Below are 18482 nucleotides of genomic sequence, written 5' to 3'. Positions count from 1 at the left end.
TGGACATGAATTAAGGGAGGTGGGAATGTGGGTGGGAGGGGATATGCAGGGTGGAGGGAAATAAAGGGGGGGAGATGGGACAACTGTAATAGCAAAATCAATAAAATATTTTTAAAATAAATAGATAAATAAGAAAATAAGGATCTATGGCAAATTTATTCCTTATTTCTAAACGTATTTATTTAATAGGCAAGTCCTCTAGAAATGCAAGACATCTGTTTATAGGTTACATCCAGTTTAAGTATTAGAACCCCCCACCTCCCCACATCAAGGCAAGATTCATGGGAAATGCAGTATGGTATCTCTAAGACCATTAAGTCAGCAAGAGAGCAGGATTCAACTACAAAATCTATTTTACATAAGAAGAGCAAGTAAGACTTTTTGGCATAATAAAATATCAATATTATGTTAAAACCACAGTTCCATGCACTAACAGTAGAGTTCATTTGGTGAGGTATATCTAAGGAGTTTAATTATCCTCAACTCCATGTTTTGACAAGGACAAGACTTGGATGAAGTACCATTCTATCAGTCATTCATTCAACAAGTATTTTTGAAATCTTATGCTGTTCCAGGAATGGTTCTAGGTGATATAAAAACATCAATTAAAAACAAAGAGATAAACTTGTTGAGTCAAAATGAGACATTAAAATTAGTTACTGCCCATAAGATCTTAGGACAGTGCCTGAAACACAGTAAAGCAACTGAAAATGTGAGCTATGACCTTAATTTTATCCTTACAGATGGCAGGTACAAATTGCCATAGAGAATGACTGGATCCAGTTGAAAGACAACAGCACAATGACGCTGTGGCCCCTCGCAGCTAGGAACTCAGCCTAGGTGTTGAGTTGGCCACTTGGCCTGGAATCAATAAGAGTAGAGGCAGACCCAGAACACTGCTGTTGGCTGGCACACCACAAATATTGACATTCTTTAAAGTTGTTGGTCTTTTTCTAAGCTGGGAACTTCATTTTGTAGCAAATCCCACTGGGTAATTCTGCTAAGGACCTCAGCTGGCCAGATCTTGGCCTCCTTCATGATGTATAACTTCTGCTTCAGAGATCATTGGAATGTTTAAAAGCAAAGCACCAAGTGTATGTAATTGCACAAGATAATTTCATTCAGTTGGAATCCCCACATGCAAAGAGCCAAGCACTCCTAGATGAAGAGATGCCAAAGTAAGGACCACAATTTCTAAGCTTGAGGAACTTACAACCACAAACCAAGAGAAATGGGTCAGTGATCAGTGGGACCCAGGTTGCTGTTCCAAGCTTATAAAAGGCTCATTATTCCAGGAAGGGCTCAGAGAAGGTGTCTTGGATGACATGACAACCTGAACTGTAATCTCACAAGATGACTGTGAACTACCAGGTGAAGAAAAGCAAGGACATGAGAGGTAAATGATGGAAGCATGGTGGGAGGTGCCTGTAAGAAAGGCCAAGGCAAACAGGAGCCTGAACTCTGAGCCCATGGAGGGAGACCAAAGAAATGAGACATAGGGTAGAGGCTGGCAAGGGCTGGGAGGGGCAGGTGCTCCAAGGCCAGAGGAAGGGGCTTGAGTTTTATCCAGTATGAAAGACACTGGAAGGCCACCAGAGGGTCCCAGCAGGCAAGTAGGAATTCAGGTTCAGTTTCCATTTCAGGTAGGTGGAAAACAAATCTGACAAGGGCCAGGCTGGGTGTGGGGGCCGAGGGAGGAAGGTGTGAGAAGCCAGGTGAGAGGATCAGGGTGGGAGGTTTCAGCGTGGGAGGAAAACTCAGTGGAATGTGGTCACTGGTGGGATGGGGGTAGAAAGCTTAGGAGGTAACTACAATGACTAAGTTCATTGAGTATCTGCTACGACCACAGGAAGACTCACTGTGCCAGTCACAGGGGAGAAGCCAGAGGGCATCAGTCGGGCATCACAGTATGTGTACTGAGTGCGACCCACTGACTGTCACCATGGGTGTGGTACTGAGCAAGGGAGCACCCGGGGCACAACCAGCTCTCAGCAGTGGGAAGCAGGCCTTGGATGTTGAGCTCCCATGGGAGAAGGTTAATAAGAGACTCCAGGATAAGCACCCATGGCCAAAAGCAAGAGATGGGAGTCTCATCAGGCCACACAGCCACCCAGGAGGGACTATAACCATTCTGTTAGGTACCTGGTCCATAGGGCCTGAAAAGGTGGCTAGTGCCCAAGTGGGGATAGGGAGGGAGGAAGGGGTGGCTCTGCCAGCTCTTCAGAGGGTGGGCAGGAAGTATAGCCCTGGCAGTTCCTCAGAAGGCCGTCACCTCGCTCAGAGGCCCCAGCAAGCCAGCCCTCTCCTCAGCAAGTCAGCACTGTCCAGCAGCAGAGTAGCCAGTGGGGTCTGCTCCTGGACCGAACAGGTTTGTTCAGGGCAAGAGAACGTGAGTGGTGCAGGGTAGGGATGGGGGGCTCACCAAGGGCCAAACAGGCCCTCCCTGTCCCCAGGCCTATGGAGGCAATGGGGAAGGAAGGGGACAGGGAAGACGGTCTGCTTGCTGACCTGCTCCCATAAAGCCCCAGACAAGGCATGGCAAGCTCCACACAGCAGGGTCCCCGTCAGACTCGAGCACCTCCATACATCCAGGACCTAGTGAGCAGGACTGCTGGCTCTAACAAACAGAAACGGGTCGGGAGGCAGGAACTACGGTCACAGCTCATACCCCTAGTTTTAGAAAAGTGGGGTGTGTGACAGGGGAGAGGTACTAGCATAAATTTTGTCATGTAACAACCAGCTTTCATTAAACTATTTCCTCATAAATCAAAAAAGAGGGAACAGGGTCAGTGAACTAGAGAGAAGCAAGAAAGCCAGAAGATGTTGCAGAAATTGCCAGCTTCTCCCTGAACTGGTTCTCGGACTTGGACAACCCGTCCCTCTACTGTGACACTTCTTCCTGGCAACTCCTCCAGCCAGATTTTCAGTGGCTCACCCCCAGCCACAATCAGGGGACAGAGGAAAAGAAAGGGAAGTGAAGAACAACAGAGCTGTGATGGGGACACAGGGACCATGGAGGGCACAGGGAAGTAGTTGAGAGTCAAGAAAGTCAGAAAGGTCCAGGTCAGTGAGACTTCAGCCTGAGGAGGGCACAGTCCTGACCTGTCTGGTCTGTGCTGCCTGCCCCATGCACAGCTCACGGTCAGGGATCCAGGCTCTGTTCATCTATTTCCATGAATTACTCCTTGTTTCTCCCTTTGAAACTGAAAGCTAGAACTGTGACCTCTGTTTTTCTGATGTTGGCATTTGGGGAGTGTCTCCCTAAAAATCAAGAGAAACTTTAATTTTTATTAGGAGTGGCAATACACCACTTTAAAAATAAGTTATATTAAATTTAAATCAAGCTAAAATATAAAACTGGAGAAGAAGAAAAAGGAAATGTCAATACACGTGACACTTCATGTTCCACATAAAGATGCAAGTGGTTATATAGTCACTCATTGTTATGTGGTCTAGAACTTTTTGGGTCATGGATTTGTAAATAGTGTAAAAACACTGCAGGAAGCCTTGACAAACTGAATTCCAGAGGGGACAGGCACTTCTTATTCAGTAGACGGGACACTGCGTAAGAAAGGAGCAGAGAATGTGAAGCTGGATCCATGAACATTATTTCAACTGAAGCACAGAGAAAAAAGGATAGGAAAAAAAATCAGTTCAGTGAAATGCAGTGCAACACAAGCAGTTTAACATCTGTATAATTAGAAGCCCAGAAGGAAAAGGAAAGAACGAATGGGGCAGGAAAAAAACATTTAAAGAAATAATGGCAAAAATGTTTCCACATTTGATTAAAAACTTCAACCCACACATCCCAGAGGCTCAACAAAGAGCACAAACACACAAAACCATAAAACCACACCTAGACCAGGATAATCAAATTTGAAAACCAAAGAAAATCTTAAAAGCAGCCAGAGTAAAAATATGTAAGTATTAAGGAAACAGCCAAAAAAGTGGTGGCTGTTCTCTCCTGAGAATTGAAAAATCAAGAAGGCAATATAGAATGACATCTTTAATGTGCACCAAGAAAAATAAACTATCAACCAAGAATTCTGTATCTATTGGCAATGTCTTTCCCCAAAATATGGAGCAATAAAGACTTTCTCATAAAACAAACAATGGGGAGAGTTTATCACTAGCAGACCTATTCTACAAAAAAAATGTTGAAAGTTCTTCAGGCAGAACAAATATGGTATCAGTTAGAAACTTGGATATACACAAAGAAATTAACAGTATTGGAAACAAAATAAATGAAGGTTAAATAAAATTCAACTTTCCTTAGGTACTATGTAAAACAAAAAGTGTAGCAATGTACTGTGTATTTGTAGCACATTTAAAAGTAAATTATATGAAAACAGTAATAGTAAAAAAAGATGGGAAGGAGAAATTGAGAATACAGTGTTTAAGATCCTTACACCATATGGAAAGCAGTATAATATTACTTATTTATTTATTTTTAATTGTTCTATTGTTGTGCTAGCATAAACTGTACAACAAATACAGTTGTCTGCATTTACCTCCCCCACCACCCCAGCCATCCCCACCTCCCTCCCCTGATTCCACCCCCTTTGGTTTTTATCCATGAGTCTTTTATACTTGTTCCTGATGAAAGCAGTATAATATTATTTAAAGATAATCTCTGATCACTAAGATTTATACTGTAAATCTTGGGTCAACAGTTAAAATATTTTTAAAAGAAGAACAAATAATAAATCAATAAAAGATAAAATGGAATAATAAAAAACGTTCAATAACACAAGAGCAGCCAGGTAAAAAAAAATGGGGAATTTAGAAATCAGCTAACAACATGGATTTTAATCCAAAAATGTCAATGATAGCTTTATATGCAATTGGTCTAAACACACATTTTAAGGGTTAGAGATTTTCAAATTAAATTTGAAAAGCCAAGACTCAACTATAGGTTGTTTTATAAGAAAACCACTTTAAATATAGGTAGGTTAAAATAAAAGTATGAAGAAAGGTGCACTATGAAAACATTAAACAGAAGAAATCTGGAATGCCTATATTAATACAACAAAATAGGCTTAGAACAAGGAATAGTTTCAGGGATTTAGAAAAAAATTACATGATAATAAGGGTTGATTATTCATGAAGCCATAACAATCCTACATGTGTATGCATCTAAAAAATTTTAAAAAGAGACAAATAAATAATTATTTTTGGAAATTCCAATGTTCTTCTTTCAGTCACTGACAGAATGAGTACACAGAAAATCAATGAGGAGCACCACCAGTCAATTTAACCATACAGACATTTACAGAACAATCTTCCCAGATGCAACAGACCATGCATTCTTCTCAATGTGTGCCTCTGTGCAGCTGTGTGTACTGGGCCATACATTTAAAAGAATGGAATTCATGTAAAGGATGCTCTTGAACTATGACTTCTAAATAACCAAAGCAGTCAAAGCGGATGTCTCAAGGAAAACTTTAAAATATTTTGAACTGAATGAAAGTGAAAATGAAGACTTCTAGTCGAGATGGCGGCGTAGGCAGATGTGGCTCACCTCTTCGCACAACCACATCAAAATGACGACTAAAACATAGAACAGCCATCAACTCAGAACCATCAGAAATTGAGCTGAATGGAAGTCTGACAACTATGGAATTCAAGAAACCACATCCATTCAAACTGGTAAGAGGGTCGCAGACACAGAATGAGCTGGTCCCTCACCCATGTGTGGTGGATAAAAATTCAGGAGGGATGATATTTTAGGAGCAAGGAGTCCCAGCCCCACACCAGGTCCCCTGGCCCAGGGTTCCAGTGCCAGGAAGATAAGTCACCACAACTTCTAGCTGCAAAAACCAGCGGGGATTGAGTCAGTGGAAGACACTTCTGGAGTCCCAAGCAGATCCTCTTAAAGAACCCACACATGGACTCACCTACTCAGACTCACTCCCTCTGAGCTCCAGCACTGGGGTAGCAGCTTGAAAGGCACCAGTGGTATACAGGGAAAAACTGAAGTATCTGGCATCAAGGTGAGCATTGTCCCTTGTATGAACCCTCCCCCCACCAAGCTGGCAGGCTAGTGCCATATCAGAGACTCCATCAACCTGGCTGACACCGTTTGACCCACCATGGAGACCCCCAGGCTCCACCCTACCCAACTTACAGGACCATCCAAGCTGCTTTTCTGTATAAATAGCTGGTCTTGGCTCATGCTGGGCGGCTTCCTAAATCCTCTCAAACAAGCAATAGTTGGCTTCAGTGGGTCCCAAGCATGGCACTAGCAGCAGTCAGCCTAGATTAGCAGCTTGGCTTCACCTGGGAATCTCCAAGCCCAGCACAAGTAGCGGTCAACTCAGACTGCTTTATAGCTCAGGCAGGGTGGCCCTGGACAAAACACAGGTCGGGGCTGACCTTGGCCTGCACCACCCAGGAAACCACAGGGTCAATGCACCCAGTGGGCAGCTATAGACCATGTCAGAGTACCACCACCTTGCCCCTGCACAGCTGATCCTCCACAGAGAGGGGAGGTTGGTGGTCACAACCAATCTTTGCAGATGACTGGCCTGGATAAACCCCTTCTGTTGATCTGCCAAAAGCAACCACAGCTCAGCTACAAGAGGAGGGTGTATTCAGCCACAGGAAGGGCACACCTCAAGGACCTAGACTGGGTGATAGAGGAGGCTGTGCCACTGGACCCTAATGGACACTTACTACATTAGGCCACACTACCAAGACACAGAGTCAAAGCAGCCCTACCTAATATGTAGAAACAAACACAGGGAGGCTGCCAAAATGAGGAGAAAGAAACATGGCCCAAATGAAAGAACAGATCAAAACTCCAGAAAAAGAACTAAATGAAATGGAGATAAGCAATCTATGAGATGCAGAGTTCAAAACACTGGTTATAAGGATGCTCAAGGAACTTAGTGAGGACTTCAACAACATGAAAAAGATCCAGTCAGAAATGAAGGATACACTAACTGAAATAAAGAACAATGTACAGGGAAACAACAGTAGAGTGAATAAAGCTGAGAATCAAATCAATGATTTGGAAGATAAGGAAGCAAAATGCAATCAGCGCAACAGGAAGAAAAAAGAATCCAAAAAAATGACAATAGTGTAAGCAGCCTCTGGGGCAACTTCAAGAGGTCCAACATTCGCATCATAGGGGTGCCAGAAGAAGATAAAGAGCAAGAAATTGGAAATCTGTTTGAAAAAATGATGAAAGAAAACCTCCCTGATTTGGGGAAGGAAACAGACATGCAAGTCAAAGAAGCACAAGGGAGTCCCAAACTAGATGGATGTAAAGAAGCCTACTCTGAGATACATCGTAATTAAAATGCCAAAAGTTAAAAATAAAGAGAAAATCTTAAAAGCAGCAAGAGAAAAGAAGTTACTTACTTGCAGGGGAGGCTCCATAAGACTATCAGCTGGATTCTCAAAAGGAACTTCACAGGCTAGATGGGACTGGCAAGAAATATTCAAAGTCATGAAAAGCAGTGACCTACAGCCATGACTGGTCTACCCAGCAAAGCTGTTACTTAGAATCAAAGGGCAGATAAAAAGCTTCCCAGACAAGAAAAAACTAAAGGAGTTCATCATCACCAAACCATTATATATGAAATGTTAAAGGTACTAAAAGATGGCTGCCAGATGGGAGGGGTGTGTGGGGGAATGGGTGGAGAGGTGAGGGGATTAAGGAGTACAAATGGGTAGTTACAGAATAGCCATGGGGATGGAAAGTACAGTACAGGAAATGCAGTAGCCATAGAAATTGTACACGTGATCCATGGACATGAACAATGGTGGAGGGGCTTGCCTGAAGGAGTGGCAGTTTCTGGGTAGAGGAGGGCAAAGGGGGAAAACCCAGGACAACAGTAATAGCATAATCAGTTAAATATAATTTTTAAAAAAGAGAGATAAAACTAAAAAACAGAAAATGAAAATATAACATATCAAAAACAGAGGAATGCAGCTAAAGAAATGCTTCAAGAGATATTTTAGCATGAAACAGTTAGATTAGGCTAAAGAAAAGAAGAACTATTCACTCACAGTATCATCTGGTTGGTAACTTTTTTCTCAGTGGTACAGATTTGCAATTCTGAAACTAATTTACATTCATACTATGGTCAAACAAGAAAATGTATTATATCCTAGTGACTATTTCACAAATTGCTAGTTATAAAAATAGTCACGGGGCTACAATACATTTTCTTGTTTGACCATGGTATGCATGTAAATTAAAGTATGGCATAGGGAATACAGTCAATAATATTGTAATTACTATGTGTGGTGTCAGATGGGTACTAGACTTTAGGGGGGGTCACTTTCTAAGTTACATATAAACGTTTAACCACTATGTTGTACACCTGGAACTAAATAATACTGTATGTCAACTATAATTTTATTTTTTTTAATTTTAAAAGACATATTGGAAACAAGAAAAAACAAAAAAGAAAAAGAAAATGTACTATAAATAGTAGGAGTCAGATTTCTCAGTCAGAGAAAGAAGTTACAAATACAGAAGGGGAAAAACACTGGTGTAAATCCTGTGCTGCTGGACTGGGGTCACATGTATCAGTGTAAACCAATTTTTTTTAAATTTTACTACATATACCAATAGACACAGACGTTTCCCAGCCATGTCCTCTGAGAGGGACTAGAACAGTGACCCTGCAGTGGTAGCCAGCACATCCAGCACCCAGACCTCTGGCTCTAAACATCATTCTCCAATAAAAGGAGCCAGAAATTCTGGGGCTGGGCAGGAAGAAGGAAGGATAGATGACCCTGGAGCATCTTCTGTGGTCATAAATTAAAGAAGTGCTAAAAAAAGAGTGAGCACTTCAAAAGGATATAGGAGTGAGCTCAGTGGGAAAAAGAACTGTGATCATTCATTGATGTCTGCCATGCACAAGGAGTGAAAAGTGGCAGCACAGACACACAGGCCAGGCATTTGACACCTCTGCCCGGGAAATAACCGCTCTGTAAGGTGTGACCCTCCATACCTGTGTGTGATCTCCTTCGTAGTCCAGCTTATATAGTATCTATGTGACCTTCTTTTGCCAGACTAATAATGAACCATGGTATGTTAACAGACTTTCCTTAATTGACACTTTATGAGAATATCCAGGCCGCGTGGTCACTACACTATTTGTGGAAAAACAGGGACGAGCCTTGAGTTTCCCATAAGAAACTGGTGGCCTAACTCTGGTGTGAGAATAGGAAATGGCATAGCAATTAAGTGTTAACAAACCTTCATGCACCTTCATGCTAGGTGTTTTCTGACATATCATTAATAAAAGAAGAGAGGTAAAAATAATAGTCTTACAAATATTAAGATTACAAAGCAGCCTTGTCCACAGCTAAGGAAGTTTATTCATGGTTTCAGATGCGGGGGGAAAAACAGATTTAGCAGGGGTTGGGCAAAAGGATTAACAGAAAAAAGAAGATATGGGAGTCAACATAAAACAGCTTCCAGTAGCCAAATTCAGACCAATCATAGCAACTACATAAATAGGACAAATAAAAGAGGTAAAACTTTAGTCAAAATTCAACATCTATGATAAAAATGTTTAGCCAACTAGAAGAAAACTTCCTCAGTGTAAGAAAGGACACCCACAAGATCCTGCAGTGAGTATTCACACCTAATGGGAAAATGCTAAATGACTTTCCTCTAAAATCAGAAAGAGAAGGCTGTCTACTCTTACCACCGCCATTCAGTATTGTAGTGGAGGTTTTAGCCAGTCCAACAAGGCAAGGAAAAGAAGAAAGTCATAAATATCGACAAGGAAAAAGTAAAACTATGTGCATGTGATCTGATTGTGAATATAGAAAATCCTAGAGTCTATAAAAAAACTATTAGATCTAATGAGTGAATTTAGTGAGAATACAGGATAAAAGGACGATATTTAAAAATCAGTTACAGTTCATATGACATTAACAAATGATTGGAAAATAAATTTTCAAAGCAATTCCATTCAAATAAAAATATTTATAGAACTGAGAGTTCATCAGCATCTAATTTTAGAGCACTTCATCATCCCATAAAGAAACTCCATACCCATCAGAAGTCACTCCTCACTCTCTCCTTTACCCACTAGTCTCTGACAACCCATCTACTTTCTGTCCCTCCGAACCAGACTATTTTGGAAATTTCATATCAGTGGAATCATATAATACAATATGATTCTTGTTGTTAGCTTCTTTCACCTAGCATAATGTTTTCCAGGTCCATTCCTGCTGTAGCACATACCAGTACTTCACTCCTTTTCATTGATGAATAATAATCCATTGTGTAGATATAACACGTTTATCCATTTATTAGGTGATGGACATTTGGCTTATTTCCACATTTTAGGTATTATAAATGTTGCTGTGAACATTCATGTACAAGATTTTGCATACACACTTTCATTTCTCTTGTATGTATAACTAGGAGGAGATTTGCTGGGTTATGGTAATTTCATGTTTAACATTTTGAGAACTGAAAACTATCTCCCAAAGTGGATGGACATTTTTACATTCCACCAGCAATTTGCAAAGGTGCCACTTCACCATATCCCCAATAGCACATTCTATTAGTATCTGTCTGTTTTTATTCTAGCTGTCTGAGTAGATGTGAGTGGTATATCATTATTGTTTTGATTTGCATTTCCCTGCTGAATAATGACTTTTAGTTTTTTTGTATGTGTTTATTGGCCATCTGTATATCTTCTTTGAAGAAATATCTATTCAGATCTTGCCCATTTTTCAATTGGGTTATTAGTCATCTTATTGTTGAATTGTGATAATTTTTATATGTTACAGATACAAATCCCTTATCCAGTATATAATTTGTAAGTATTTTCTCCCATTGCGTGGGTTGTCTATTAATTTTCCTGGTTGTCTATTACATGTTTCTTGTCCTTTGAAGCACAAACACATTCTACTTCTTTCTTTTAATTTTTTAAAAAGCTTTTTATTGATTATGCTATTACAGTTGTCCCAATTGTTCTGAATTTGCCCCCTTCCACCCAGTATCCCCCTTCTCTCCAGAAATCCGCCACCCCTTAGTTCATGTCCATGGCTCATGCATAGAAGTTATTTGACTCTCCATTTTCTAAACTATTATTAACATCCCCATCTTAAATTTTTTAAATTTTTTTAAAATTTAAGTATATTTTTTGATTATGCTATTACAGTTGTCCCAATCTTTTCTCCCCTTTAGCCCCCACTGCCCTGAAACACCCCTCCTACTAGCATTCCCCCTCTCCCTTAGTTCATGTCCATGGATTGTACATATATGTTCTTTGGCTTCTATATTTCCTATTCTTAACTTCCCCCTGTCTATTTTGCATCTACCATTTATGCTTCTTATTCCCTGTATCTTTTCCCCCATCTTATCCCCGCTCCCTCCCCACTAGTAACCTTCCATGTGATCTCCATTTCTGTGATTTTGTTCCTGTTCTAGTTGTGTGCTTAGTTCATTTTTGTTTTTGTCTCAGGTTCAGTTGTTGATAGTTGTGAGTTTATCATTTTACTGTTCATAGTTTTGATCATCTTTTTTGTCTTAGATAAGTCCCCTTAACATTTCATAAAATAAGAGTTTGGTGATGATGAACTCCTTTAACTTGACCTTATCTGGGAAGTACTTTCTCTGCTCTCCCAATCTAGATGATAGCTTTGCTGGACAGAGTAATCTTGGATGGAGGTCCTTGCCTTTCATGACTTGGAATACTTCTTTCCAGTCCCTTCTTGCCTGCAAGGTCTCTTTTGAGAAATCAGCTGACAGTCTTATGGGAACTCCTTTGTAGGTAACTGTCTCCTTTTCTCTTGCTGCTTTTAAGATTCTCTCCTTATCTTTAATCTTGGCTAATGTAATTATGATGTGCCTTGGTGTGTGCTTCCTTGGGTCCAGCTTCTTCAGGGCTCTCTGAGCTTCCTGGAGAAGTTCTCTTTCATATTTTTAAGTAAGTTTTTAATTTCTTTCTTTTGTTCTTCTCCTTCTGGCACCCCTATGATTTGGATGTTAGAGTGCTTAAAGTTGCCCCAGAGGTTGCTAGGCCTCTCATTTTTTTTGAATTCTTGTTTCTTCATTCTGTTCTGGTTGAATGTTTATTTCTTCCTCCTGCTCCAAACCATTGATTTGAGTCCTGGTTTCCTTCCTGTCACTGTTGGTTACCTATATATTTTTCTTTATTTCATTTTTCATAGCCTTAACTTATTCCTCTATTTTGCAACCATATTCAACCATTTCTGTGAGCATCCTTATTACCAGTGTTTTGAGCTCTGCATCTGATAGGCTGGCTATCTTTTCATCACTTAGTTCTATTTTGGGAGAGTTGTTTTTTCTTCTATTTTTGGAGTTTTGGTCTGTTCTTTCATTTGTCCCATATTTCTTTGCCTCAGCACACCTGTTACATTGTAAGAGGCAGAGCCTTAGGTATTCACCAGGGTGGGGCAACCTATTCCCTGAGTTGTGGTGCTGTATGTGTGGGATGGCACATTCTACTGTGGCCCTCCCAATCTATTATAGAAGTCCAATTTATGTATAACAGGATGGGATAAAGGACACAGATAAACATCTAGAGGGAAGAGAGGCACAGAGTGAGGCATGTGAGAAGGGGCATGAATCTTCTACACCCACTCTGGGCTCCACTCTTCCTACACCTCTTCATGTTCACCAACCCTGAGGAAAGCTCCCTGAAACCTGTATGTTTGGAGTTTTATGGAGACTTTATCATATAGGCATGATCCATCATTAACTCCATTTCCAGCTCCTCTCCCTCTCTGGAGAATTGGGTGGGGAGCTGAAAATTCCAAGTTTCTAATCATGGCTTTATCCTTCTGGTGGCCAGCCCTCATCTAGGAGCCCTCCTCATTGGAGAATAAGATGCTCCTATCACCCAGAAAACCCAAAGGGTTTCAGGAGCTCTGTGTCAGAACCAGAGCTGGCAAATCCCAATTTTCTGATCCTTAGAATGTGATGACCCATAATTGCCAGGCAATCTCCTGGGTCTGTAAGGAGGAATGAATGAAAGCCTGTGTAAAAGTGAGGTTCAGTGTGAATTTACAGCACTATTACTGCTATTTCATTGCAGCCTGACTCCTCCCCTGCTCCCAACATATTCACACACCTTGACCTATTTTTGAAAACTTTACTGTAAATTAGAGCCTTTATCAGGGGTGGGAAATTGGAAGTCTTTGAGTCTGTTTCTCTTAGAAACTCAGGAGAAATGCCTCCTCAAATTCTCTGAGGATCCCATTCATCTGGATATGCAGACTGTCAAGGTGTGAACACCACTTTTAACCTTGGGACCATATTAACTTCTTTCATGCTCACAGTGAGGAAATGAAGCATGAAAGAGAATGAAGCCTTTCTTCTCACTCCTAGTAGTACCAGAGCCTTAACCCACCTTGAGAAAGTAAACCCCAACAGCCATCTCACCTTCTGGTGAAGATCAGGGCCAAGGTTGTGGCCAGGTTAGGCATCAGCTGAAGGCTCTGCATTTGGTAATCAATGATCTTGACCTCTTCCTTCTCTTTGGGTCCAAGCTACCTCCAGCTAGAGAGAATCAAGTAGACACAGTTTAACCCAAAGCCAATAGGCAACTTCATTCCCAGAGCTAAAAGGACAAGCAGCCATTTGTACAGAAGCCATTCTAACACCTCAGAATACAGTTTACAAAAGTCTCTGAAACTGTGGATAAGACAATAAAATATAAAAAGTTCCTGAAGACAGTAAAACAGAAAGCTTTTCAGCTCCTCTGGAAATTAACCTTCCCACATGGAATATTTTTAAAACAGCATATCTATTTAATACACAGAGTAATTTTTATTCCTTAACATTTACATGGCATTTCACAGTTCCAAGTGTCCCTTGATCATTAATTATTCAGCTTTACTAAGTTTATGACATAATTAATAGGACTGGAGCAACATCCTAGAACATATTTCAAAAGGACATTCTCTACAAGGAGGCGACACTAATGCTGGTGCTCCTGTCAGACTCACAGCCAGGCCATTGCTGTCAGCCCACTTATGGCTCCCCAGTGCTCCCCACAGGGAAGGTGCTCCTCACAGGGAAGGTGCTCTCCACATCCCACCCTGAATCCTGTGCCCCATAAACACTGCTAAATTTTGGTCTAAGGCTATTGTGTCAGTGTGAATCGGGGCCTTCCTTGGAGCACTCTATAACATGGTGTGGGACTGTCCTCACAGGTAACACCCTTGGACCAATCTTACAGTATCCCTCGGCCTGTGGGAGGTCAGCCCTTTTCCCCAGGCAGGCAGATGCTCTCCAGTCCTAGATGGGGCAGCATCCTGTCTTTGAATGCCTCTGACCTTTTTGTTGATTTCTCAAGAACATTTCACATATATGCAAAAATGCCCACATGCTCGTATGCATGCACACATACACAGGCATACACATACAGGTACACACAGTGCTACATTAACAAACAGGCAAGACACACTTGTGCCTCAGGCACCAGTGAAGTGAGGACATCCACCCATCACTCAAAGTGAGAAGGAAAGCAGAAATTTGTCTTAATTTTTATACTTGATAAACACTTTCTTAATACAATTGAATACTTTAGTAACTATCTGTATTTGTGATTTTTAAAGGGCACAATAATCTTTTTAGTGCTTAAAGCATCTAGAATTCATGCCCAGCCCTGTAGTGTGGTCGGAGGTGATGAGGACACTGTGACAATGGGCACACAGGGCAGCTGCTCTGAGTACTGTGAGCACAGGCTCCTTCCCACAAGCACGACTTCCCAGGCAGTCTGACACCCCACAGACAGTTGTCTGAGGAACACTGCCAGGCCTACCCTCAGTCCACTCCAGCCGACACAGCAGGGCATGGCACCAAACAAGGCCTGGCAAACTGAAGGAAACCTCACAACTCCTGCTGGATCACTGCACAATCAATCTAAAAACTCACAACCCCAATAATGGTGTCATCACAATGTCAGGTCCTTTTACAAATTCCATTTGTCCCCATGAGCTTGACTTTCATTTTTAAATGCTTTGATTATAGTGTACATTTTCCTACGGCTGTTTGTCTAAAATACTTTCTATTAAAACTAGACATTGCTGCACATTATTCACTTTTCTGGGGGACATCTACATGCCTGTTCATGCTGGCACCACAGAAGGCACTGGATAAACCAGGGTCAGAAAGGCCAGCCTAGTCACTGAGCTCACAGCCTGGGACACAGAACCAGACCAGGCAATGTGAGCATGAGAGACCTGTGCATGCTCCCCAACTGCCCACTCACCTGTCAATCCCTGTATTTCCCATGTGCTACCAGAAGACCATTTCAGGGTCCTTTACCCCACAGTGAGAGAAAAAAAAAGACTGATTACAGCACCATTTAGTTTTGTTTTGTTTTGTTGAAAAGTTAATTATAACAATTTTCCACAGCATCCATCAGATTTTCTGCTTTTGAGTGTGCAGTCCCAATCTGGGCCCAGCACACAGCAGACATTCAATGTGTAGAATGAAAGGGTTTTGCACACTAGGACATGCAGGTAAAGCCTAGCAGAGGAGCTCACTCAAGACCACAGGGAGGTGGAGAGGGCTGCGGGGGTGGGCTGGAATGGTGGTAAAAGGCAGAAAACTGTACTTGAACAACAATTAAAATAAAAATAAAATAAAATTTAAAAAAAGACCATAGGGGAGAACTGTCAGAAAATCGGGCTGTATGGAAGTCCATCAACTAAAGAATTAAAGAAGTTACATTCATCCAGAAGAGTAGGAGGGGCAGAGATGCGGAGACATGGAGACATGGAAGAGGAGGTCCCACACCCATGTGCAGTAGAAAAATCAGGAAGAATACCTGGGGAGCAAAGTATCCTTGCCCCACACCAGATCACCCAGCCCAGGGTTTCAGTGACAAAAAGATCAGTCCTCATAACTTCTATCAGTGAAAACAAGTTGGGGGGTGGGGCAACAGAGGAAACTGTGAGATTCTCGGGCATCTCCTCTTAAAGTGCCCACAGTAGACTTAGAACTTACACAGACTCACTCTTTCCAGGCTACAGCACTGGTGCAGTAACTGGAACAGCATCAGTGGCATATGGGGAGAAACTGAAGTGTCTGGCAAGTGCTGGGGGACAGCTTCCTCCTGGACAAAACTCCAGAAGCCAGGCAGCAGCACTGCCCCTTTCTGAGCCCTCCCCTACACAGAGCCACAGAGCAACAACACTGTCTGAGACTCCATCAACCTTGTTCACAAGGGTTGCCCTGCCCTGGCAATTCCCTAAGGCTCTACCCCATACAACTTACTGGTGTGCTTTCCTACAATAGGACACACTGCTAAGACAGGGAGTCAAAAGAGCTCTACGTAATACATAGAAACAGGCACAGGGAAGCTGCCAAAATGAGAACACAAAGAAATATGGCCCAAATGAAAGAACAGAAAAAACCTCAAAGAAAAAGAGAACTAAATGAAATGGAGATAAGCAATCAGATGCAGAGCTCAAAACACTGGTTATTAGGATGCTCAAGGAACTCACTGGGTATTTCAACAGCACAAAAAAGACCCAGGCAGAAATGAAGGTTGCACTATGTGGAACAAAGAAAAATTTACAGGGAACCAACAGTGAGGTGGGTGAAGCCAAGAATCAAATCAATGATTTGGAACATAAGTAAGAAAAAAACATTCAATCAGAAAAGCAACAAGAGTCAAAAAAAACACATATAGGCTAAGGAGCCTCTGGGACAACTCCAAATACATCAACAGTTGAATTATAGGGGTGCCATAAGGAGGAGAGAAAGACCAAGAAATTGAAAATTTGTTTGAAAAAATAATGAAAGAATACTTCTCTGATTTGGTGAAGGAAATAGGCATACAAGTCCAGGAAGCATAGAGTCCCAAACAAGATGCACACAAAGGGGACCACACCAAAACACATCATAATTAAAATGCCACAGGTTAAAGATAAAGAGAGAATCTTAAAAGCAGCAAGAGACAAGCAGATAGTTACCTACAAAGAAATTCCCATAAGACTATCAGCTGATTTCTCAAAAGAAACTTTGCAGGCTAAAAGGGACTGTCAAGAAGTATTCAAAGTGATGAAAAGCAAAGACCTACAACCTGGATTACTCTATCCAGCAAAGCTTTCATTTAGAATTAAAGGGTAGATAAAGTCCTTCCCAGACAAGGTAAAGTAAAAGGAGTTCATCATTGCCAAGCCATTATTATATGAAATGTTAAAGGGACTTACTTAGAAAAAGATAAAAACTATGAACATTAAAATGGCAATAAATTCACAACTATGAATAATTGAATCTAAAAAACAAACTAAGCAAACAAGCAGAATAGAAACATAATCATAAATATGGAGATCATCTGGAGGGTTATCAATTGGGCGAGGGAAGGGGAGAATGGAGGAAAAGGTGCAGGGATTAAGAAGTACAAATTGGTAGATATAGAATAGACTGGAGGTTATTAAGAACACTATAGGAAGTAGAGTAGCCAAAGAACTTCTATGTATGACCCATGGGCATGAACTAAGATAGGGGGAATGCTAGAAGGAATAGGGGGTGCCAGGTGGAGGGGGGCAAAAAGCAAAAAATTGGGACACCTGTAATAGCATCACCAGTAAAATATATTTTTTAAATGGCCTCAGGGATCATCTTGGATACAGGATCTGACCCCTGCCCTAGTGTGCCTCAATTTCCCTGTTTAGGTACACCTTGTAATCATCCTATTTCCTCTTTGACCATCACAGTTCAATTGGGGTGACAGGTGCAGAGCAGAAAGGGCCCATATGGCAGGCCTACCAGTTGCCTTCCAAGACGATGATAAGGAGGAGAAAATTTAGCTAAGATTCCACCAAGATACAAGGTGACTTCACAAAACTCAGGAAATTTCACAAGATCTGAATTTCCAGCCTGTCTGAAAACTGAGAGGATCTGGCAACTCTGAACCCATTCCTATGATGTGACCCTCTGGAGCCCAGAGGCTTCCAGCCTTTCAGCTGTGGCCTGGCTATCCCCTCCAGTCCCCAGAGCCCTGCCACTCACTGGCATTACCTGCAGGTCTGGGAGACTCTGAGTTTTAATCCCTGCCACAGTGGATCTATTTTTTTCATCCAGAATAAATTCATATCAGCATCCTAACTTGTTGATTAAGTTCTGTGACTGTGAGTCTATGAATTCACTAGGAGAAATCCCAGAGGGCTAACTACTCTGTCCAGCTCCTATAGAGTGACACCCAGGTGCCCCAGGAGCCAACCTTGGCCGTACTTGAGTGTCCCAACAATTTACTGAACTCCAGAAGGAATATACCTACCAACGACTCCTTGTGGTTAACTGGGCTCAAAAGCATAACACAGACTAGGAGCCACTGTTTATACAGAGGCTTCTCATGCAAACTAGGTTTCATGGAAAAGCCATAGACTGGGCTGCCAAGCCTCCTGCACTGTGTTCCTACTGTCTGAGCAAACCGTTATAAAGAGGTTCTTGGTATCATCTTTTGACCAATGGGCTAAGACATACAAAACTGCACACCTATATCATTGAGTTTTTT

General features: G+C 41.6%; 1 protein-coding gene across 1 annotated transcript in view; it reads right to left on the bottom strand.

Moving 5' to 3' along the window:
• ACOXL (acyl-CoA oxidase like) overlaps positions 1 to 18482 on the bottom strand; it is a 250567-nt gene that overhangs the window by 142152 nt on the left and 89933 nt on the right. The window contains 1 exon segment of the mRNA XM_036029966.1: positions 13391 to 13507. Within this exon segment, the coding sequence (XP_035885859.1) occupies positions 13391 to 13507 (117 nt within the window).

Source organism: Phyllostomus discolor, chromosome 6 (assembly GCF_004126475.2).
Source record: "Phyllostomus discolor isolate MPI-MPIP mPhyDis1 chromosome 6, mPhyDis1.pri.v3, whole genome shotgun sequence".
In the NCBI taxonomy this organism is placed as follows: domain Eukaryota; kingdom Metazoa; phylum Chordata; class Mammalia; order Chiroptera; family Phyllostomidae; genus Phyllostomus; species Phyllostomus discolor.
Note: the sequence above shows the minus strand (reverse complement) of the source record. Positions and strands in the feature narration are given on the sequence as shown.